Here is a 23,837-nt window from a genome sequence, read left to right as displayed (position 1 = left end):
ACACAAATCATAGATTTTAATGATTTCCCACTGGAGCAGTTTTAGAGCTTGTAATGTATATATTTTTCTTATTTTTGAAAGTATATCTGCTGTTTGTGATGCTCTCATGGTTTTTGGTTGCCAGTATGTCACAATTACCTTTTGATATTTGCAACAGAACTATTCATGTTTTCAACTATTCCAACTATTCAATACAAAAAAAAAAAAATAGCAATTCACAATCAATTTTGATAACACTTAATAAAAAGTTTTCATATTTGTATCATTAATTAATGCATTAGCTATCATGAACAGACAATGAACAATATATATATATATATATATATATATATATATATATATATATATATATATATATATATATATATATATAATTTTTTTTACAGTATTTATTAATCAATGTTATGTAATAAAAAAAATTGTTCATTGTTCATGTTAGTTCATAGTGCATTAATGTTAACTAATACAACTTTTGATTTTAAAAATGTATTAGTATATGTTGTAACTAACATTAAGTTCATTAGTTCATGTTAACTGCAGTAATGTTGTTAAATATTGTTAACAAATGGAACCTTTTTGTAAAATGTTACCATGATTTTACTCTGTGGGGCATAAACTTATAACTGCAGCATACAACTTGCAAAAGTGTTGCAATGGGCACTTTAAGAATAAATCAGTATTGGCCGATCTTAGTGTTAAAATATCAGAGATCAGTATCAGCCTCAAATTTCCTGAGCGCTGCACCACTACTTTGCAACCATAAAAAGATCATTTTAGCCCTGTTGCACCCTAAATACTTAGAGATTGTTAAGTCCTTAACTCCACAAGAAACAGAAAGGTCTGGAGATTTGGAGATGGGCAAAAAACCATTGTGAAGATGTGTTTTAGAAAATTTAACAAACCAATAATGTACTAATTGATTGTTAAAAGAAAGTGTCAGTAAAAGTGGTCAGTGATCTATCTATCTATCTATCTATCTATCTATCTATCTATCTATCTATCTATCTATCTATCTATCTATCTATCTATCTATCAGTCACTTTAGGGATATAAATCGAACCATACACTTGTCTTCAAAGTTTACAACACATGTGTATACTGTTTAGCACAAACTTCCCAAAAGTTGAAACATGGTTTTCTCACAAGACAGTGACCACTGAACCTCTACGGGCGCACAGCTGCATATTTTGACACATATTCATCATTTAACACCTCTGTTTGTCATCCTCTCTGTCCGCTGAAAGAGCGCCGTACGTCCTTTAGTGCAAATAACACATATCTGCAGCATCACCGCATAGCAATTCAAGACAAAGAACATACATTTACCGTACATAATTGACCTATTAGAGTTTGTGGAGTAGGCCTGCGACTGTTGTTTCTTTTAATAAACAAAATTGGTATCACAGAGAAGAATAGCTTATATCTTACACAAATGAGCAAATACAGCACTTACCGAGCACAAAGTACGGGAGCTCGGTGTTTTCCAGGTCGTCAACAACGACTATCTCGCCGGGAAAATCATTCCTGACGGAGAACAGCAGCTTAGGCTCGGAGGCCGACGGGCTGTGCATGATGCTCAGGTCGTTCTCTCGCAAAAACGGCAAAGCTGACACTGTCACACTTTTCATTTTGCACTCCATGTCTTGCGACTGATCTTCTTCGCCGTTCAGGCATCGCACAACAGCGAAACTGAGGATGACAATCCACAAAATCCCGGTAAGCAGACCGGAGTGAGGTGGTAGCATTTTGCAGGAGACTGTGCGGCGGCTTCGGCTCCGCGTTTCCAGGATGCTGCAGTAACTGGGAGCTGGAGGATGATGAGCGGGGAATGGGTTTGCAACACACGAACCTCCGGACTTGCTGCTTACACGAAAATAATTGATAAACGCAGGTTTTAAGACTCAGATATTATCCATACAAAGGCTAAATAATCGTGTCATAACACGTCTCGGCTTAGTGGTGACAGACAGCGTGAGAGGCGGAACAGCGCAGCATCAGAGACCGTTATTGGACTTCCTCACCTCAAGCCAATTACAACGATTTTTCTTGTTGCAATGGGCAACCATTAGCAAAAGCAACATACTGTATAATGTTCCGATTAACGTTTTAAAACAGGTCAGGCGGAGTAATTGACTTTTCTTTGACCAGTTGATGTTGTCGTGCTATCGACATTTGTAGCTTTTCATAGTCTGCCTACATGCAAATTACACTCCCTGTTTTTCCTCTATTTTCAAATTTAAATTTTTGTACGGATCTATTCAGAAATGCATTAAAATGCAATGCACACCGAACAATTACTTGAATAGACCTCTACTCTGATGTATCATGTTTCAACTGCAAAAATATATATAAATAAATAAAAAAATAGATTTTTTTAATTGTTGGTTAAAAAAAGGCACATTTTGTAGGCCTACAGGTAAAATTGAGTATCCCATGGCTAAAATTTTGAAACAGCTGAGTATTTTAACGTTTACAGATTGGCCCCATTCACTTCCGTGGTAAATGCCTTAAGAAAAGTATGGAGGAGTCGAAATGAATATGATTTGGTACCACAAAAGCTGTCAATGAATCATAACTTGTATTTAATATTCCTTTAATCATTACTTGAAATAAGTTTTCAAACATAATTTTCTAAGCTATATATATGCCTTAATATAACTGAAAAAGTTTTTGAAAACATCTTAATACCTTTTACTTGATGTTAGACTACTTGACATTTTAAAGTCATTAAATATTTTTCTAAATGTTATAATGTTTTTTTTTTGTTTGTTTTTTTAATGTATAAAGCCAATATAGACACAAAAATTACATATCTACAAACTTGCCACATGTATTTTAAACTAGATTGGTACAGATTTTCTATCACCTCTGACAACCTTATCTGTCAATGACCCATATACGTACATAGTGTTTTTATCATGCACTCTGAAGGATACTTATTGCCATAAACACTGGCATGAACATTACCTAAAATGTTAAACGCATTCATAGATATAAATGCAAAATACGAGAGTCAATAGAAGAAGAATCTCATTTGAATATCTTACAATCTACTGACCACTGAAGAAAGAACAGCAGAACTTTGAAGCAAAGAAGACAGAAGCCAAGAGCATCTTTTGAAACAAACAGCAGCTGCAAGCCTGAAAAAAAAAAAAAAAATAGCAGGAAAGAAAGAAGCAGTGCAGCCTGCCCCAAAGAATGATCTCCCTGTGTAATCTTGATCTTATTCCAGCACTGTAGCAAGGCTTTAGCAAAGTGTGAAGCACTTTTGTGATGAAAGGGCACAATACTCATTTCAGCTTTGACCTTCGAAATAACTGAATTTTGAGGGGGGAGAGGGGTATCACTACACTTGAGGTCCCATGGCCGTGAAATCCTTGTCTTTTTTAGCAACCTTTTTGTAACACTCAATGAACTATTACTGTGTGTGGTTTACACATATCCAAAGGTAATATTAGGCCTGGGGCATAGTGAATTGTTAAAATAGCATGGTGACATTATTCCTCTGTGGATTTGTCTGTCTCGCTCATTTATACACTCTGAAAAGAGAGTGTGCTCGGTGTTTAGAGAGTGATTATGCAGATTATATGAATTGCCTAATCAAGATAATGGTAAGATGTTAGAATAAGTTGTTTATGTTCACATTAGTAATATAGCATTATGAACGAATATGAATTAACAGTGAGCAAAAGTTAGTTATATTCTCTATAAAACAATTTTTTTTTTTAAATAACCGAGATTAATAAATGATCTAAAGATTATTTTACATTGTTAGTTCACAAAATCTAATGTATCATCTAATGTTAATGTATTAGACCTTATTGTAACGTGATAATTATGTCATTATTATTGATCTCATAACTGTTGATGCTACAGCCCCTCTGTTTGTTCTCATTTTATGGGTGAATGATGCTAGATTCCAATTTTAGCTGAGGAATGGAAGCACCTTTTATCTCTGCATTTGAGGAATCTAACATGACACAAACTCTTGTCCCTTTACTGGCATCAGCAGCAATGCCGGCAGGGAAATGTGCACACAGATGACTGGAATGCCTCCATAAGTGAAGCTACAATCCCATTTTTAAAAAAAGTACAAAAAGAAAAAAATGTCCATAATGTTATTCTGAATAGACCAAAATGTCTGTATAGCAATTGCTTACATTTATAGGTATAAACGCTACAGTGCATCAAATAGCATTCAAATAAACATGAAATGCAGTCTTATTTATATCAAATCTGAGCAACATTCACTCTTAGTTATTCTTTTATTGCTAAAAGGGATAGTTCATCCAAAAATGAAAATTCTCACATAATTTACTCACCCACACTATGCAAGTGAATAGGTTCCACAATTTTGAAGCTCCAAAAGGACATGAAGGCCACATAAAAGTAATTTATAAGACTTGGTTTCTTCAGAAGCGATATGATTGTTGTGGGTGAGAAACAGATCAATGTTTAAATAATGTTTTACCCTAAATCTCCACTTTCACTTTCACATTCTTCTTCTTTTATTTTGGCGATTCACATTCTTTGTGCATTTCACCAACTACTATGCAAGGAGGAGAATTTATGGTAAAGACAGATTTAAATATTGATCTGTTTCTCACCCACACTTATTTTGCTTCTAAAGATATAGATTTAACCACTGGAGTCTTATGGAATGCTTTTATGCCATGTTTGCATGCATTTTGGAGCCTCAACATTTTGGTACCATTCACTTGCATTGTGAGGACCTACAGAAATGAAATATTCTTCTAAAAAATATTTGCTTGTGTTCAGCTGAAGAAAAAAAGTCATAAACATCTGGACTGACATGAGGGCGAGAAAATTTTGAGAGAATTGTAATTTTTCGGTGAACTATCCCTATAAGGATCAAACAATCAGACACTGTCAAATTTATTGTTCTACAAAACTATTCATTAATAGTTTATATTATATATGACTTTATAATAATGATTTAACCTAGTTGTTTTATCCTGTACATTGTGAAAAAAAGAATTCAAACTCTGTTCATGATAGTGGACAAAAACTGCACTGCAATAATCATGATCTGCAGTTAAGGGGTCCAAAAAACAGATATTACATCATGCTGTTATAATGGAGATGTCTGTATTGAGGGAAATGTTTTTCTTTTTTTTTCTTTTTTATTTATTACAGTTTTTACTGGAACTGGATACCATGAACTCTACCTTTGAAAATAAGTGCTTGTTTATGAAATCTATGTTGTGAATTTCTCCACCAGTGTCTTTGTAATGTATGCATTTGCAAGGATGTCAACCCTTGCAAAACCCATGGAAACTACATTTAGATTTAGAAATGGAAAATGCAAACAATATTTCCATTTGTTTTCCGGAAGGCTGCATGCTGTATTTGACATGCCAAATTAAGGCCAAGCAGCTATCACTCAGGGATTTGCATCCTTTTGTACATCCAGCATATTGTTTTTATGCTTAATAAAATGTCCTTGCATTTTAAATAGTGTGAAACAGGGTTTAGACATAAGCTGCTTTTCTAAGAACAAATCATACTCCAAATCTACAGTACAATGCTCTAATATAAAATAACAGCATGTTCACATTTATGCGGATTCTCATAAAATGCCAAACAACTACAAGGTTATCACAAGACACATTCTTGCACATACACAAGCATAACCTCATAATTTTCTTTAAAAAGGTGTCAAAAAATTATCTGGAAACATTTTAAACAAACACACAGAACATACAGCTTTCTCCCCCAATTCATTCTACAATTACAGCTTCAAAATGTTTTCCACCGAGTTAGAAATGGAACACAAAATTATCTTCAAACAGTAGGTCGCATGCAGTGCTTTATTATGGGACAAACAATCGTTTTAAATAATAGCACGTTTGAAATACGATTCACAAGCACTGTTGGCAAGTTAAAGATCTTGTTAGATTTAGAAGTCAAAATAATCCCCATGTATACAACTCATCTGTCTTGGAAATTAAAATCTTTAGAACATTAGCATAGGCTGATCTTTCATGTTCAGTAGATAATGTACTTATATGAAATTATACATATAGCCTTGTTCTAGTTGTCACCCTTAGACTGTATTTGTTTCAGGAAATATCTTCCTCACAGTACACTTCTGCTAAAAGGTGTTTAACAAAAATGCCATGCTCTGCAGGATGGGTAATTTATTTACTGGCAGGTGTCCTTCCAGCCTTGCTGTAAAATAGGCCAGATGTTTGATGAAATTAGAGACATCCTTCCACTCTTGTGCCTGTACAAGGTGTTAACTCTTAACCAATTAGCTGGAGAAATAGATGAAGTACTGCAGAAGATTCTGCTGAAACAGCACAAAAACTATGGCAGTAAAAGTGTTGCAAGAGATAAGGAGTGAAGATTTGAAATGGCAGCGTAAATTGTGAGGTTATAACCCACATTTGTACTGTGAAACTGAATTAAAATGCACAAGTACATGTGACTGGATGCAAAGTGTATTTCATTGTTTTTTTCTGAATGTCAATTTGTTTTCAACAAACTCAGAATTAGAATCAGCTTTATTGACAAGTATGCTTACACATACAAGGAATTTGTCTTCTAGTGCACATCAATTCAACCCAGCAACAAGACATAGATAATAATACAAAAATAATAAAAATAGAATAAGTTATTAAAATTGAATAGAAAATAAAGTATATATAGAATATACAAGTATATATATTTGTATATACAAGTATATATATATATATATATATATATATATATATATATATATATATATATATATATATATATATATATATATGTATATATATATATAAGTATATATATATATATATATATTAGTGCAAGGGAATGTAATAGCAGAAGACATATGATGTGTTTTATAAATATAAAAAGACTAAACTGTGAATTGCACATAATTATTGCTCAATGGGGCCGTTTTAACTGTTCATGAGATGGATAGCCTGAGGGAAAAAACGGTTCTTGTGACTGACGGTTCTGGTGCTCAGAGCTCTGTAGCGTTGGCCAGAAGGCAACTGTTCAAAAAGGTAGTGGGTTGGGTGAGTTGGGTCCAGAGTGAATTTTCCAGCCTTTTTCCTCACTCTGTAAGCGTACAGTTCTTGAAGGGTTGGCAGGGGGCAACCAATAATCCTCTCAGCAGTCCGAACTGTCCTTAGTAGTCTTTTGATACCTACTTGACCCAAATACACTTGTATAAACCTATAATAATGATTTATATTTTAGAGCTTTCGGGGCGGATATCGCAGGAAATTGCAAACATATATCATTAGCCTGTGTGTGTTCATGTGTTTACATCATATTTGTACACAGAGAAAATAAGCTCCGGCTACTGTAGCACTTGCATGGTGTGAGAGTAGTATGACCCTGAAAGTTTGTTGAAAAATGTACCAAAATGGCAAACCTCTGGTGAATCAATGTTTGTAAAAGAAACCCAGAACAGAGCCGAGTCTACAAGCATAAAGGGAAAATGACAGTCTGTAAAAAAACCTGAATCAACATTGCTTGGCCTTTTAGAGGTGGTGACAAATCGGAGATCTGAAAGGATTTAAAAGCGAACCAGAGATGGCTTTTTTCTTACTCAACAGGTAAGACATTTTATTGATATGGGTTATGTATAATTGTGTAATCATACACAGACATGTTTAGTGAAATACAATAATTATACTGTAATCAGTGCAGATATTTTCTCTTGCTAGCACATATGTGTATTTTGCTTTGTAACATCAATAATTTATATAAATAAATCCTTTAGTCCTAGGCTTGCCAAGGAAACGTGAGTCTTTAAATGATTTTGACCACTGGTTGGTTACAATGACAATCTATATAAATAAGTTACTACCATGGTATATTTGGCCAGAATATCCTTCAGGTATAAAAACTTCAGTTTGACCTTATCAGACTATCAAATGTTATGTCTAATAAAGTTGATGCCCTTCGCAGAGTTAGGTGGACAGGGAGAGGGGTGTGGTTCGCCTGATATAAGTGCAAAGCTATCATCTGTGTTCCACTGTTCCTTTCTTTCTTTCTTTCTTTGTCCATTTGCTCTGATAAGATCGCGTGTATCCATGTGTATACTGGTGCCTGGAAACACAATCTTCCGCGCAGAGGAGCAGAGCCGAAGCACAATACAAAAAAGAAAAAAAAAAAGAAAAATACCAATACAAATTACATCATAAATACAATTGTAAATATAAACATAATAACAATAATTTAAAAATAAACCATGATAGATAGTTTAACATAAATCTCATAAATATTTGTTTCATAAAATGGCTACAATAGTGATTGACATGGACATAATTTGATTTTCAGAGTTTGAACATGAAATTTATCATGGAGTCTCCAAACTGCAAATGTAGGAACTGAGTTTGGACTGTGCTGAAAACAGACGTGCTTCTGAAATGTCTAAGCGCAATGACCTATTTCTCAGAACAATAGCAAAATTACATACAATACACCCACAATTTGCACACATACACCCACAGGTAGGCAGCGCAAAGCAAAAGTGGGTGTTGCTGAGTGTTTTGCTGCCTACCCTTGGGTGTATGTGTGCAAATTGTGGGTGTATTGTATGTTAATTTGCTATTTTCCTGAGAAATAGGTCATTGCGAAAACTACCCTTTGAAAAAATGTAAGAATTTGAAAGAATTTGCGCTCCCACAAAAATTGGATAAATTGAAAATAGAGCCCTGGAGCTGTGTGTAAATTTTGAAATACAAATGCAAATATGTATTGCACAAGTTATCATATACTAACCTACAGACTCTTGAACACTTTAACTTCTTTAAAGGCATAGTTCACCCAAAAATGAAAACGATCTTGTCATTTACTCACACTCATGCCATCCTATATATGTATGACTTTCTTCTTTCAGCAAAACCCAAACGAAGATTTTTAGAAAAATATCTCAGCTCTGTTGTTCCTAACAATGCAAGTGAATGGTGATCAGACCTTTGAAACTCCAAAAATCACATTAAACCTACTCTATGTAGTCTGTTTGTTAGAAATTAACAAAATGTAATTAATGAGTAAGTATTCCAACATTCCGTTTTCCAAAATGTTTTGCCTTACCCCGTTTCACTATGGTAAGCCTATAATAATTATTTATATTTTAGAGCTATCGGGACAGTTTTGGTGGGAAATTGCATACTTTCATCATTCTTCCATGCAAGTTTACGTCATGTCCATAACGAAAAGAAGATCCAGCCATTACAGCACATGTGTATGTGTGATAATAGGTATGGTAGTAGTTTGAAGCTGAAAGCTTGTAGCCACAACAAATGAGTGACATTGACCATGGTTCATTCAGACAGTCAACCAGTTTTCAAAATAAAGAAACCTTGAACCGAGAAGAGTCTGCAAGTAAAAAGGGAAAGCAACAGAGCCCATAATAAAACACAAAACAACATCAGATTGGCTTGACAGTGGTGGTGACAACTTTTAAAGTATTTAAAACCTTGCAAAATATTTTATTGGACCAATAGTTAGGTAGGTAGGTAGCTCTCTTAGCATGGTAGTTTGTTAGATAGTGTTAGCCACTCTAATGGGGCATTTTATTATGGGCTGTGATACTGCAGTGCATTCAATTTCGAGGAAGGAAGGACAATGGAAACATTTTAACAATGCCAATCTCCAAAATAGTTACTACCTTGGTCTATTTGCCTGCTAGCTAAGTTATAATAGTTTCCACCATTTGATTATATCTGATATGACTAGCAAACGTTAGGTCTAATGTCATTGTTGCCTAATTTTGCAATGCTATTTATTTTAAAACAACTGTTTGCAATCAGTCAAAACAACAGCTGAAAAGATGCTACTCACCTGCTCATAAGGCATATTTTTGGATATCCGTCTTTCTCTTCCTTTCATGATTTATTTATTTACTTTTGAGGGGAGGGGGCGAGTTCTGTTGTCATTAGTGACATTTGCTCTGATAAGATGATCACCTGTAACCATAGTTCTATCGGGAAGACACACAGGCTTGAGTGAAGTTTGAGATGCCATTTATTTGATAGATGTAAAACGGGAGGTAATGTCTCTCTCTTTGGCTTAGGCCCCGTCCGGCAGTCAGAGGGAGTTGTACCTGGAAGCGTCATGTCCTGCCGGAGATAGGAGGCAGGGGTGAGGAGCCTACCCCCCTGCGGGACAGGGCTCAACTTGTGGTGGTGGGGTGGTGGAGGTTGCAGCGTTAGCACACCGAAACAGCAATGTGATAGATTGCAAGCGGACTTCTAAAGCAATGGCTTACGTGCGATTGGTTAGGAATTACCTAGCTAATGATGTGATGATGTACAACTGCTGGTCTTCCCGCTAGAACTACGCTCCGCTTCCATGTACTCTTCAAACCATCAGATTCATCCACACTGAAGAGCAGAGGCAGTAGAGATTCTAGCTTGTATGGCGCCCTGGGCAAAACACCCTTCACTACTCACTCCACCCCTCCTTCAGGGTGCCGTTCTACCCCTGACAAGATGCTGCCCCGGGTGGCTGCCCACGTCACCCATGCTTAAATCCACTCCTGAGCAAAGTGAAGCCCAACTCATGTAATTTCCAAAACAATGTTCCTCCTCAAGTAACCTGCAGTTTTATGATTTAACCCCTAGAGGGGAAAAAGTTACACAGTGTAGCTTTAAGCATATTTTTGGAAGTGATGTAATAGGTGTGGGTGAGAAACAGAACAATATATATTTCCTTTTTTACTCAATACCTCCACTTTAACTTTCACTTTAAGAAGTGGATGTGAAACTAAAAAGGCACTTCATGTGACTTTCAGATATAAAAGTGAAAGTGAAAGTGGAGATTAATAGTAAAAAAAGGACATACATTCCTTATAAGAAACACCCGTACAAAGTGAAAATTAACTCAAAAGATTGAGGAACTGCATATTTAGGGCAGCTCTGTGATAGGATGAACATTCTAACTGATTAGCTCAAAGCATATTAATTTATTCAGGCAGCTGTATGTAAATATGTGATTTATGTTAATATTTCATAAGGAAGCATGATGAGAGTTTCAGCAGGGTTTTATGGGCTAAGTGTTCTCTTTTGTCTACTCATCTATCATGTTTAATATATTGCACGTCTGTTCTGTCCACCAGTCAATAATATTGTGTACACAGAATACTGGGAAATAAGAGTCAAGAATATCTGAATAATTAGATATTTATTAAAGTTTGTAATGCATGAACTGCAAGGAGACAGACCTGAAATACACAGTCCAAGCTTTTTTGACATTTTGTATGCTAGCATGAGAGAGAATTTTTGAATCTAATATAGTTTAATTTTTGAAATTGAGAAAATATTATTACCAAGCTCGTAAGCTTGTGAACAACAACAATAACGGTTCATTCTTCATAGGCAAGCAATAGATGTTCAATTCGATTTATTTTCCATGAGTCAAAGGAATCGCCCTGACATACAGTGATTGCATTTATTTATGTTTTCAGTAAATGTTAGTGCTATGGCATTAGCACAATTAGGTTAATCTACATTAATTTTTCAAATGTAGCCCGCTTAGCTCAACAACCATCATTGATCTCTTAGATGTCAGTTAAGTAACGCTCATTCAGATGAGTTCAGACACTAGAGAGACAGAGAGAAACGAAAATAGGATGACTTGTGTTCAGTTTGACTGTGGACGTCTGCCAGGTTTCTCTCCAGAGATTGTGCCCTCTGAGTGTTTTTTTAATATGTCAGCATCATAAGATGAATAGCGATGGGGTGTATCTGCCCCCTCACCCCCAAAGATGAATCACCCTTGTTGTGTAGCTCACCATTCTCCAAACGCAGACTAGGCCATGATCTCACCGGCAAACAGTGGCATGGGTTGACCTTCCACTCAAGGCAATGATTACCCCCTTGAGCATGCAGCAGCTGGCAAGGTAATGCATTGTTGGCACGTAAAAGTGATGCCGTAAGTAGCAGAAGGAGATCATGAGACTCATGTACCCTAGAGTTTGACCATCTGTGGCCTATTGGTCGTCATTAAGGTTTCTAATTTGGGACAACTTGGGAATAAACCAAACCAGGGCTGAAAATGTCATTACCTGACTCCTGGTGATGTGTCCTTCCATATTTACTTATTTATAAACCCGATTGACTTTGCTTCACTGTCGTGACATTGAAGCTGTGAAAACAAAATTCTATCACAAGTATTACATATGAAACACAATTAATGTAACAATATTGCCTAGAGATGGAATATAGCACTTGAAATAGAAGGGAGTTACACAGAATATTATTGCAACAGTTGTTTTGAATGTGCAGTCATGTTAACAATTCAAACTGTCAGATAGTGTCTTCTGAAGTTGCCACTGAAATCTAGCATTGTAAATCTTCTATTAATAATATAAACAGACAGTAACCAGCCCCACCTGCCGGCAGGTAATCCCCGCCTCTTCGGACATTGGAGGGTGAAGGGGAGGGAAAAAAATTATAAAAATGAGAGGGAAAGGCCAACAAGGAGTGACAATGGGAGAGAGAGAGGAGAGAGAGAGGGAAAAAAAACATCCTTGCCGGTTCTCCGATACAGCGTAGCCTAGTCCTCGGCCACACTTAGACAGCAACACTTCCCCGGGTGGATCAGAGGCAGTCCTCCAGCCCCAGCAGACGGAATGTTATCGGTGGACGGTAGGAGTCTCACTCGCCCCTGGCAGTGGTTCTCCCACTCTAGGCATATCGCCAGGAGCCCCTCCCTGCTTGCGTTTGGTGTTCCTCTCTTGACCCCACTGCATTTTAGCGGCCAGTAGGGGTCTCCTCCGCCCCTGGCAGCGGCCTTAAGTGCTCCAGACGGTCGGCTAGGGGCCCTCCTCCCCTCGCGGTCGGCGGCCGTTCCTCTGCTCGGTGGCCGGGCTCCTCCGTTCCCCAGCGGATGGGCGCGGCTGCTCCGTTGGGGTGGATGGTAGTGGCGAGGACTCCACTACGGCGTATCCCTCCTCCTTCCCGGATTTCGGCACCAGTGTAACAAAGGATAAATGTTGGGAAAGGAGGAGACGAGAACCGGCTTGAAAATATACATAATAGATTAATAATACACTTAAACAAGAAGACACCAACATAAACACATGCAGGGCAGCTGCCAGTAACTCTCTCGAACTGCCGCCTCTGTTCGCCTTGATTAGGCTGATTAGGGGCTGGGTGTGCATCATCATGACCCAGCACCACCCTCCTCCCTGACAAATACATTTACCTGTTCATGTGTTGCTTTTGCTTGTGTCAACAATTTTGCTCTTTGCTCTCTTTCTGTAGACTCAAAACTGTGCAAAGTGTAGTGAGGTTTACAAAGCAAATAGAACTGCAATGCTTCTGGCACAAACAGAGACCTAGCTAGCTTATTTTTTATCAAGTCCGGGTAGAGTAGACAAATTATATGCAGAAAATGTTTCAGTTGGAAGCAGGAAAAATGCGATGAATAAGAATAGTTGTCAACTATACACGAGAGGAACGCTGAAATCCTTATATCCAACTTTGGTAGAAATGAACTTGACTCAGCAGTAAAATTATCTACAATATGTTGTGAAACATGCTCATTTTATGACATATTTAATGCATCATAATATCAGTAACATGTTGTTTTGAGACAAGAGACATTCATCTTCCTTGTATTATGTGTCCTGACAAACTTATCAGATTCACCACCTTAATAATTGTCGGCAATAACATGTTTAGCCAATTTGAATTTGTTAACACACTAAATGCAAAATGTCCTGTTCAGCCAATAAATTCTTGTCGAGGCAACAGCAGATTTTGTGTTCAGCAATTTAAGAAATGTGTCACTATTTCATGCATACAAATGGCTTTATACAAGCCATCTTTGCCCCTGAAGAGGAGAACATCTTGAAAAGCAATAAATTATGTGCAATAGTTTAAAAATAAATGCATAGATCTCAACACCTAACACAAACTTTGACAGTCAACAAATATAAAGTAAAAAGATGAGGTCTTTACATCACAACACAAAAAACTAACTTACAGTAATGACAAAACAACAGCGTAAATTAAGTCAACGAACAGCAAAACAATAAGCCTATAGCACAAACCATACATTATATTTTATTCATGCTGCAATCTATCTAGCTAGCAAATCAGCAAAATTGTTTAATATGGAATTGTTCAGACAACTTTGTTAGGCTAGATGGAACAATATTTTCATGAGACAAGAATCCATGTTGCGGATATTACCAATAGCACGACTAGGTGAACATAGTTGAATTGATGCAAAAATGTCTGATGAGAATAAATTCTTGTCAGTAATGGAGTCGATTTCAGGGTGCATGAACATTTGGAAGCAGCATGCTGATTTGCCTTTTTCTTTTCTTTTTTTATTCAGTGTAAGTTTTATTCCTGAAAGAGAGACTTTGGAAAACCCTCTCAGCTGTTCCTGTATGTCATATAATACTATTTTCCATAAAGGATATGGGACTTTTTCAAGAATTTCACTAAACTGTCATCTCTTTTTTAAATCAACTGACTTCAAATCAAGTGTCTACCATGTCGGTATGCATGGATGCACAGAGTTTTAACATTTTATTTTCCTTCAGTGTCCAGGATATCTTGCACTAACAAGACACTAGGATGACAAGAACCTACTTTTGCCTTTATTGTATAAAGAACAAGATACAGCTCCCTTAAAATACATTGTTAGTATGAATTCAGTTTGCCAGGAGTCACAACACATTTGTAGCAAACAAATTTGGCTAAAGCATTGGGAGAAAAGCATTTTCGCTTTCATTAGCCATCCTGTCCCTCCAGGGCTCACAGAGCTCAGTCTGTTCTCTAGTCCCTGAACACTCTCCCTCTCTCTCTCTCCCTCTCCCTTCCACTCTTATTTCTCGACACATCACTGTGGGCTCAGCCAATCAGAGAGCAAGGGGTGTGGCCACTGGTCTCAGTTGGACAGAGCTTGTTGAAAAGAAAGAGATGCTTTCCTGAAAGACTTGGAGTAGCTCTCCTCTGCGCAAGGCTCACCATTCTGGGGCTTGGCAGTGAGTGATGACTACAGCACGGGCAGCTCAAATCTAGCTCCACCACTACTCTGGCATAAATATACTGAGACTGTCAATGGATATCACCGATTAACCGCGGCAGGTGCAGATTCTATACTTGGAAAAAGCTGGATAATGCATACAAATAAGTAAATAGCAGCTTTGTATGGATTTACCATTTTAAGCCACATCTGTGCTTTTTTCCTGCTTGCTTTTGTGTAATATAAAGTGATCAAGGGGATCAGAAATGCACCTCTGATTTGTATTTATTGATTTGGTTTTCCAACAAATATAAAAAAGCTGGGACTTTTCAGCCTACAGTACTGGCTTCGAAAGTAAAAATGTTCTTCCATGTTTAATCATTGCCTTGAACTGATCAAAGCAAGACAGAAAACCTGATATTATTATACTTCGTGTCACATGCATAAAAAACTGTGCCTAAAAGGAACGCACTTTGTTGCACTCTCTTTGAAGCAAGAAGGAGGGTCAATATAATGCCTGGATTACCATTTTAACTGGCCATTAAAACCACAGCGGAGGAGGTAAAGGGACAGCAGGGGGCTGAGTGAGTAGGAGCTGCATTCCTACACTTAAGACCGGACTGAGAATCAAACATCCTGATTGTTGTTTCAAACTGATCGGACACTGTAGGGACAAGAGTGGAACCACCCTTCACAGTCTGGGTGAGTACTCTTTTACAGTTCACTGGACACACCATCTATACTGGGTCATGCCACTTGACTAAGCTCATTCTGTTAAAGTTACAGTGTGAGAATCTGTTCTCCATAATAATGTGACTTTAACACAAGCACCAGAACTTCATTTTGGATTTCAAAAAGATATTCAATTTAAGTGGAGGCGACATTTATGTAATTAAACCGCAGAGGCAATTGACTTCTCTAATATAAATGATAATGTGTGTGGTACAAACAGTGATTCTTTTTACAGCAAATAATTTGACCAATAGGCAGGCTTATTTTGCACTTATTTGTGTGTGTGTGTGTGAATGAATTTAAATTATTTCAGATTACCCAAAGTTTATTTTGGAATATTCTGCCTACTGTAGCTAGTACATAATGATGAGTTTATGCTATAAATATTGCTGTCTTGGCTTGCTGTTATCATGACTGGTGGTGAAGCAGCCTTCTACAGGGCATTTGCCTTCATCTCATTAAACTGAATTTAATTTAATCCCACAATGCTTTCTCGAACTAAATCTGGAGCTTGCTCCAAGAGTTTCCAGCTCCTTGCACAACGACAAGCACCCAGAGGGGTGTTCTCAAAACATGGAAGAAGTCTTTTGCTCCCTTTCCAAACTTTTTTCTCTCTTGAAGCGTTTGAACATAAGTATGAAAAAAAGGAAAATAAAAAAAGGAGCATGAGCAGCAGCAGCAGCAAAGAGATGAAACAAAACCACCCCACAGCTACTATGACTCAGGATGTCCTCGCAGTCTGGCTTGGATGTCTGCCTGGACACTATGAGCAGCCGACCAGAGAAGGACTGATGTGTAGGATGGAACCACTTCTGTCTTCTTGTTCTTTGATGTTTTGTGTAGATCTTGTCTTTTGCACTTGTCTGAGGGCACATGTGGTGCAGTGTGGTAGGAGGGGTAAAGCTGGCTGCACAAACAGTCCATTGTCTCACATATGTAAATTAAGCCTCTTTCCTCACTTTGGCTGTGGCAGAGCAGACGATTCCACTGTTGAAGGAGAATATCCCTTTCTGTCAAAATAAAAAGCAGCTTTCTTTTTAATCTGTTGCAGTATTTAAACTGTTTTTGGTTCCCCCCATCAATCATCTTGCTCTCCCTCCTTTATTGGATTAACAGTATGTTACAATTGTTATTATTTTGGAAAGCAGATTTTTGGTGTAGCTTAGCCGTAGCTTCACAACAAACGAACCAGGAAATTTTTTGTGGCCAGAATAGCATTTTGAGCCACAATATTTAGCAGTGCCCAAAATTTTAAACACATATTATATATTGTTTACACCTACCTGGTACTCAGGCATTCATCATTTTGCCACAAAAATCTTTCGGAAACCAACAGGCCAACTGTATTCAATAGAAAATAAACTGTTTGGAGACACTTTTTCAGTTTTTTGCTGTGTTTTTAAACAGCAGTAATCAAAGAGCAGACTTGTACAGATTTGATTCTTTATGATGCGTACAGAGGGAGCAATGCACAACTCTTGAAACAAGCACCCTACAACCTCACACAAACAGAACTGTATTCACATCTCCAGCACCTTAAAGGAATAGTTCACCCAAAAAGGAAAATTCTCTTATCATTTCATCATCCTTGTGTCCTTACAAACCTATATTACTTTATTTCATCCAGGGAATACAAAGTAGATCTCAAGTAGTATGTCTCAGAAATGAAAGAATGTCTCAGTCACCATAAAAAATTTTTGTACGTATATATATATATATATTTAAACAAATTGTGATTTCTGCTAACATACTGCTTAACATCTCCTTTTGTGTTCCATGGAAGAAAAAAGTCATAATAGGGTTGGAACAACATGAGGGTGAGTAAATGATAACATAATTTGCATTGTTGAGTTTCATATCCCTTTAAAAACATAAATACTGTAATACTGTTATGCCAAAGCCATTGAATAAAATAAATAGCATGGCTTCCAATAGGAGATTACCAAACGATTATCAGTTTACAATATTGATCCTGTTATTGGAGATTTTCACAGAGGTCTATCCATCCAGTTTGAGATCTAAACATTATCGATTTCCTCTGATTCTGTCAAGAAAGATTTAATACATGTAAGGTGAGGAGATGATGTGGAATATTTCTGAATCTGTGATGTGCAGGCCTTTGTGATTGGGATGCAAGCCCATGATGATTACCCAGTCCGCACTCTCTCCTGCTTACCAAGAAGCCTTCAGAGGTATTTGATGTGTAAAAGTGGAGAAATTGAACACAAAATTCCATTTCCAGTCCCAGAGGGAACACTAGTATGTGTATTTGTGTTTGTGTGTGTATGTTTGTGTATATGGCAGTCATTTACTCTGTAAAGTTCTAAAAGGACCATCGATCTGCCCAAGCAATTTTCACTGACTCAAAAAAAAAACTATGTAAATTGGATTCAAAATGTACTCTGAGGGGGGATTTACTAATAATGAATCGCGGCCACTGATTTCACTATTTATTTGCATGTGCTGTTTTACCAGCTGTTTCACTAAAATAATTCAAATCAGGTAATTAATTTAATTACAAAATATTCCGGATCTTGTGGGTCGCTTCTATGAGTGCTTGGTGCTTGAAAATACAGCAGATTACCACAAATGACTGTGGCTTAATTTAAATTCATTACTTGGCACTGTTTTAGTGTGTATAGCACCTGGTTAAACTGGATTGCTGGTTAGTAAATAAGATGCAGGTTTTTTTTATTTATTTTTTGTGTAGTGAAGTTATCCCTGTATTTAGAGACTGTGTCTATCTGAAAAGTAACGATACTTCGCAAAGGCATCGGTGGAGAAAAATGTACTTCAGAAATGTCTGCATGTTATTGAAATGAAATCTCCCGTTTATCTGTAGCCACTTGCCAAGTGCAGAATGTGCCAACTTTATAATAGTCTCCGTCTGCTTTTATCAAACACCATTTATGCACCACTCTTGGTCATTTTATTCAATTTCAGCAATACAGAATTGTGGAATGTTTTGAAAAATAAATAGATGTTAAGAGAATTTAGCTGAATGTCTTAGGCTTGACTGCAATCATGTGAAAGAATTATAGAAAAGGTGGAGAGCATTAAAAATGCATGTGAGCTGTATTACAATGTGCAGATAATCATATGGGAAATACTCTGACTTTACCCATATAAAATTCACACTCATGCATGGCAAATTCTGATTAACTTCTGTAGCAATTCACTTTGGAAATGTGATTTTTTTTAGTTCATAAGCATGCCTGATTCAAAAATGCAAAATTCTAAATAACCAAGAAACACCCTATTAACCCCTGTTGCTCAAACTCTTTTGAACTGGTGTGTGTTTCATGTAGAGAGTGTGAATGCCAATCAAAGTTCAGAGTGCAAAATTGTGGGGCAGAATGTTTTTATTTATTCATTGCATATCCAGGTCAATGTTTTAATGCAAAACGCAATAAAAACATTTGGGAGTGGAAATGTAATATCATTAATAATAATAATAATAAGAATATTGTAAAGGGATCAATGGAAAGGAGGAGGCGAGAACCGGTTTTTCAACATAAATAATATATTAATAATAAACTGAAGCACACAAACATAAACACACACATGATGGACATGTCCGTAAACTATCTCTCTCTCCAGCACGATCCTCTGCAATCGACCTTTATCCCTCACAGAGGCTTAATTAGCCTAATGACGTACACCCCCCCCCCCCCTCTTTCCCTGGGGGAGGGCATGGCCTAAGCCCCGTCTGCCGGCAGGTCATCCCCGTCTACCTGGACGAGGGATGGGACAAGGGGAGGGAAACAAAAATAATTAAACTGGGGGGGTACTTCCTGTAACAGTGTAGTACCCCCCAAAAAAACACTGTAAAATTTAAAAGAGAGGGAAAAGGCCAATGCAGAGCGGCAGTGAGAGAGAGAGAGAGGAGAGAGAGATGACTTACTCGCCAGTTCTCTGATACGCCGTAGCTTGTTCCTCGGCCACTCCTCCACCCTCTATCGGACGACAGCCGCGCCTGAGCGCACAAAGTAACGTCATTGCGCCGGAGCCCTGGGCTCCTCAATGCTCCGTTTTGCATAGTCATGCACATGCCTAAGTCTTTCGTGTTAGTTATCATATGGTGTATTAATTTGCTCATTAGATAAGCTTCGGTAGTTTTCAATCTAATTGAAATGGGGAAAACCCTAGTCTACTTGTTTAATGGCAGGGATATTTAATTTAAATTAATTGGGTAATTTCCTGCCCAGACCAAAGTAAAGGCACTATGATAAAAGAGCATATGTTTGCATAATCCTCAAATACGAAGCTAGGCTGCTTTGATAATGGAGGATTCTGATTCATCTCCTTTAGCTACACAAAACCCATAGTTACAGTAGTTATGAAATCCATAATTGTAGTAGTAGTAGTTCAGTTAGGACAACTCTCTGGGACAGATTAAAGATTTGTATTGATTATAATGACAGTGAAGTAAGCTTAGTCTTGGCGGACTAGATCTGCTTTACGCATGCTGCTGCTGCTGCTGCTTGACCTGAGTCAATATGCTGCTGCTGTTGGTACAAAAACATGATGCTGCTGAGACAGAAGAAACATGCTGCTGCTGCTGCTACTGTACCAACATCAAGGTAAAGCAGATCTGGACATGTGGTGCTTGGGAGGTGGAGGGATAACGCTAGACATACTGCGCTGCTGTTGCCATTTCCTGGTGTACTGCGTGAGGTGAGTAGTAGCTTTATGGAATTTGAAACAATGGAAAAGCTTCTGATTGGGTGTGTAGGACGAGGTGCACCTGTTCGACCTATCAGCCACTCCATTTAGAGTTTCCTAACTGAACTTATTTGTCATTAGTAGTAGTAGTAGTGGTAGCAGTATCAGTAAAGGAAATACAAATCTTGAAATCATTTTCTTTGTAGACAGTTTAATGGCTGGCTCTTATCTTTTTCAATTGAAATAGAAAATATTTTTCTTAATTGTCTAAACTGTCATAACAGTTCTATATTGGCAAAAATAATGTGAACACTGCAGTGCTTAGATTTCTCCCGGTTTGGATTTGATTGGGCGATTTCACTGCCCATTAAGCCATCCACAGCCCATCCTGTTATGCGGTATGCACAGCCACATTTCCGAATACTCCTTGCCTGCTGGCCATGGGGAAAATTATTTTATTTTGTCAAATTTATTTGACAAAATGTTCAAAGATCAAAGGTAATGACTAACCAGGATGCATCAAACTCCCACTGCAGACTATCACAGAATGAGTCTCTGCCAATCAGCCCTAGCAGCATGGTCCCTTCTCTACATTTTAATTGGTTGCTGTGTACTGGCCGGCCTTCGTAGACCTCAAGCTGGAAGGCATTGTGTGTGGTGGCACTGTCAGTAATCGCACTGCCTTTGCTGTTCTCACTGCAAAGGAAATTTGTCACAGGGAAAGTTAGTTTAAGACCAATCATACAATGCAGTGTGGTCATGACTATTCATAATGGCTGTCTTAGCAAGGAACCTATATCATCAAAACATGTCCATTAAAGTGGTAATGTAATTCAGGCCTCTCTTTAGACATGATGTGAAGCAATTTTAACAATCTTTAAGTCAAACAACACCACAAAGATACAGTTTTTACTATTTTAAATCGTTTCCATCCCAATCTGACTCTGGCATGTGGCGACATTTTTGCAGAATGATATTACATGAATTATTAAACAATTGTGGCTGTTCTCAGGACAAATGTCCACTATGTGAGGTTTTTAGTCTATTGAATTTAAATATCCACCCTAAACCTTAAACCTAAACCTGACTGATAGTGTCATAAAAAGCAAACGAGAGATAAAACACAGATGAGATTTTTAAGATTAATTAACTATCGAGTTTAAATGAACAAAACCGTCCTCCTTACCCTAAACCTAACCGATAGTCATCGAATCAAATGTGAGATGACCAACACAATTCCTAAAGTAACCACTTTATTTTTTGGTACTATCAGAAAACTTTCAGCTCACGTTTCGACTTGTGTGTTAATCAGGACTTGTGCCCATGTCCTTTGCACCGAAAGTACAATGCTATATCAGTTGAGCTACCACGCAAATTTGATCACACACGAACAAGCTTGCAAATTCAGTTATGTAATAAAACATTAAAATGTATCACTTCATGTGCTATAGCAGTGGTTCCCAAACTTTTTCAAACTATGGCACCCCTTTATGGAGTTTTATTTTCCCCCACTGCACCCCAACCACTGAAAAATAAAATAAATAAAACAAATGTGTTTTTTTGAAAACACTCAGTTATTTAAATAAATAAATGTATATAAATATTAACACATTATATAAAAACAATGTAGCCTTCAAGTATTTCTAAAGTAAACATTGCTTAAAGCTTTTAAAATGGATCAAGAGCCAGTAATAAAAGAGTAATAAAATAGAGAACGCATTAAACAGTGCTTTAAGTTTTTCAGTAACAGCAGCAATGTAACATTAAAAAGTAATTTAAATTGTTGACATAATCTTTAATGTGTGATTATTAAATTATATTCTAATGAATATTTTAAATTGGTATATTTATATTTATTCCATGAGATTAGAGTTTGACTGAAACCTATCATTGAAAAGGATTGATTTTGAATGAAAGGTACATTAAACTAATGAGAACTATCCCACACGCTGAAGGTCACTGTCTTCTGGAGTGTTTCGTCATAGTTTTAGTTAAGAAATTACGACTGAAATACATATCTATTTTTTTATAAAATTCTAACATTTGTATGAAATAATGTGAAGATTGATAGATGTTTCCCCAAACAGTTCCACAGAATACGGTATAGCTGTTCTAAAATGATTAAGACAAAACTGTGGTATCGGATCAGGATCGGTATCAGTCAGGAGAGTTCGGGTATTGGATCGGGAGAGAAAAAATGGTTTCATAATTTTATATAACAGCATGTTCATACTTGGATAACTTTTGGTAAAATATAGGCCAATTCACATGCAACCAAAAGCATTAGCTCTGCAACTATACCACTATCCATTACTGTTGAGAGTGAAAATAGAACGACCTGGCAAGCTAAACTCTAGGAAAGGAAGACAGAGCAGTAGAGATGGAAGAACCGTTGTATCACACACCACAAGCCTGTCATGGTCCATTTCCCAGTCTGCTGGTCTCTGGGAGGCAAGATGGATGGTTATGGTTATGGCCAACTCTCCTGGCATTTCACTCTGACCCCCTCTGACATTTCCTTCCAGCAATGTGATGCACATAACCTATTGATCAACTCCTGACCACTATCTCTCCGAGGACAAGTCCTGTATCAGTGTGCTATTTATGTTCAGTCGAATCTGAGACATGAGGATCAATGTTAGATTCATGGGCAACCTTGGATTCAATAAATCCTTGGAGCTACTGGCATGTAAATACATGTGGCTTGAAATATAATGCTTAGTAGGCACTGATGCTTGCTTTTGTCAAGAGTGACGTCAAATTGTAAGTTATAACCTTCCATAGAGAATTTGTAATATGCGTTCTAAAAATAATCCTGAGTTCTATGCAGTTCATTTCTGACTTAACTGTGTATCATAATTAAGACTTGGTGTTCTTATTGGCATTCTGGGATGGTTCATTCCCTCAAATAGGTTTTAAAAATGTCTTCTGTCTACTTTCCAATTGACAGGTTTATCGAGTGTGCTACAAAATACTGAAAGAGCATTGGCATTCATAAAGAATTAATTTTGAGTTTTAATGAATGTAATGAGATGTAATAAAATACATGAAAGACTTTTGCTATCTTAGTACTGTGCACCACTGTTACATATTTTTTGGTTGAGTAGCAAAGCAACATGTACACACATCTACAGTTAATAATACATTAATACAGTATATGACTAATTTAAAAAGGATGTTTAGAACTTACAAACATTACAATACTTTGTAGTTATATTATATAAAAGCTCAGAAATCCTTTAGTTCAAACTTTAGAGTCAAAGATATGTAATTATTTTCAGGAAGAAATCTTACTCTGCCTTTTCTTTTAATTTCTTGTATGCACTTTAAGCAGACTAGCTAGCTACCCTGTTGCTTTGTTGTAAAGGCTAAGTTCCTCATTTTGTTTCATGATTTTGTTTTTGAAAAGGGTAGACATGACAGCTACATTATAGCCTATTGTATTCAATTTCTGTTAAATGACAAAAAGGAGAAGATGAAAT

At 37.0% G+C, this 23,837-nt stretch overlaps 2 protein-coding genes across 3 annotated transcripts in view; one reads left to right on the top strand and one right to left on the bottom strand.

The window, feature by feature from the left end:
* LOC127649716 (astrotactin-1-like) overlaps positions 1-23,837 on the bottom strand; it is a 560,423-nt gene that overhangs the window by 529,421 nt on the left and 7,165 nt on the right. Inside the window, exon 3 of the mRNA XM_052134948.1 lies at positions 1,454-1,900. Within this exon, the coding sequence (XP_051990908.1) occupies positions 1,454-1,900 (447 nt within the window). The remainder of the gene's footprint in view (positions 1-1,453; positions 1,901-23,837) is intronic.
* The window catches only part of LOC127648894 (BMP/retinoic acid-inducible neural-specific protein 3-like), a 144,364-nt gene continuing 135,457 nt past the window's right edge, over positions 14,931-23,837 (top strand). For both annotated transcript variants that reach the window (XM_052133710.1, XM_052133711.1), the window contains exon 1: positions 14,931-15,660. The gene's annotated coding sequence lies outside the window, so the exon portion shown is untranslated. The remainder of the gene's footprint in view (positions 15,661-23,837) is intronic.

This window comes from Xyrauchen texanus, chromosome 9, assembly GCF_025860055.1.
Source record: "Xyrauchen texanus isolate HMW12.3.18 chromosome 9, RBS_HiC_50CHRs, whole genome shotgun sequence".
NCBI classification, from domain to species: domain Eukaryota; kingdom Metazoa; phylum Chordata; class Actinopteri; order Cypriniformes; family Catostomidae; genus Xyrauchen; species Xyrauchen texanus.
This window is presented reverse-complemented; position numbering and strand designations above follow the sequence as displayed.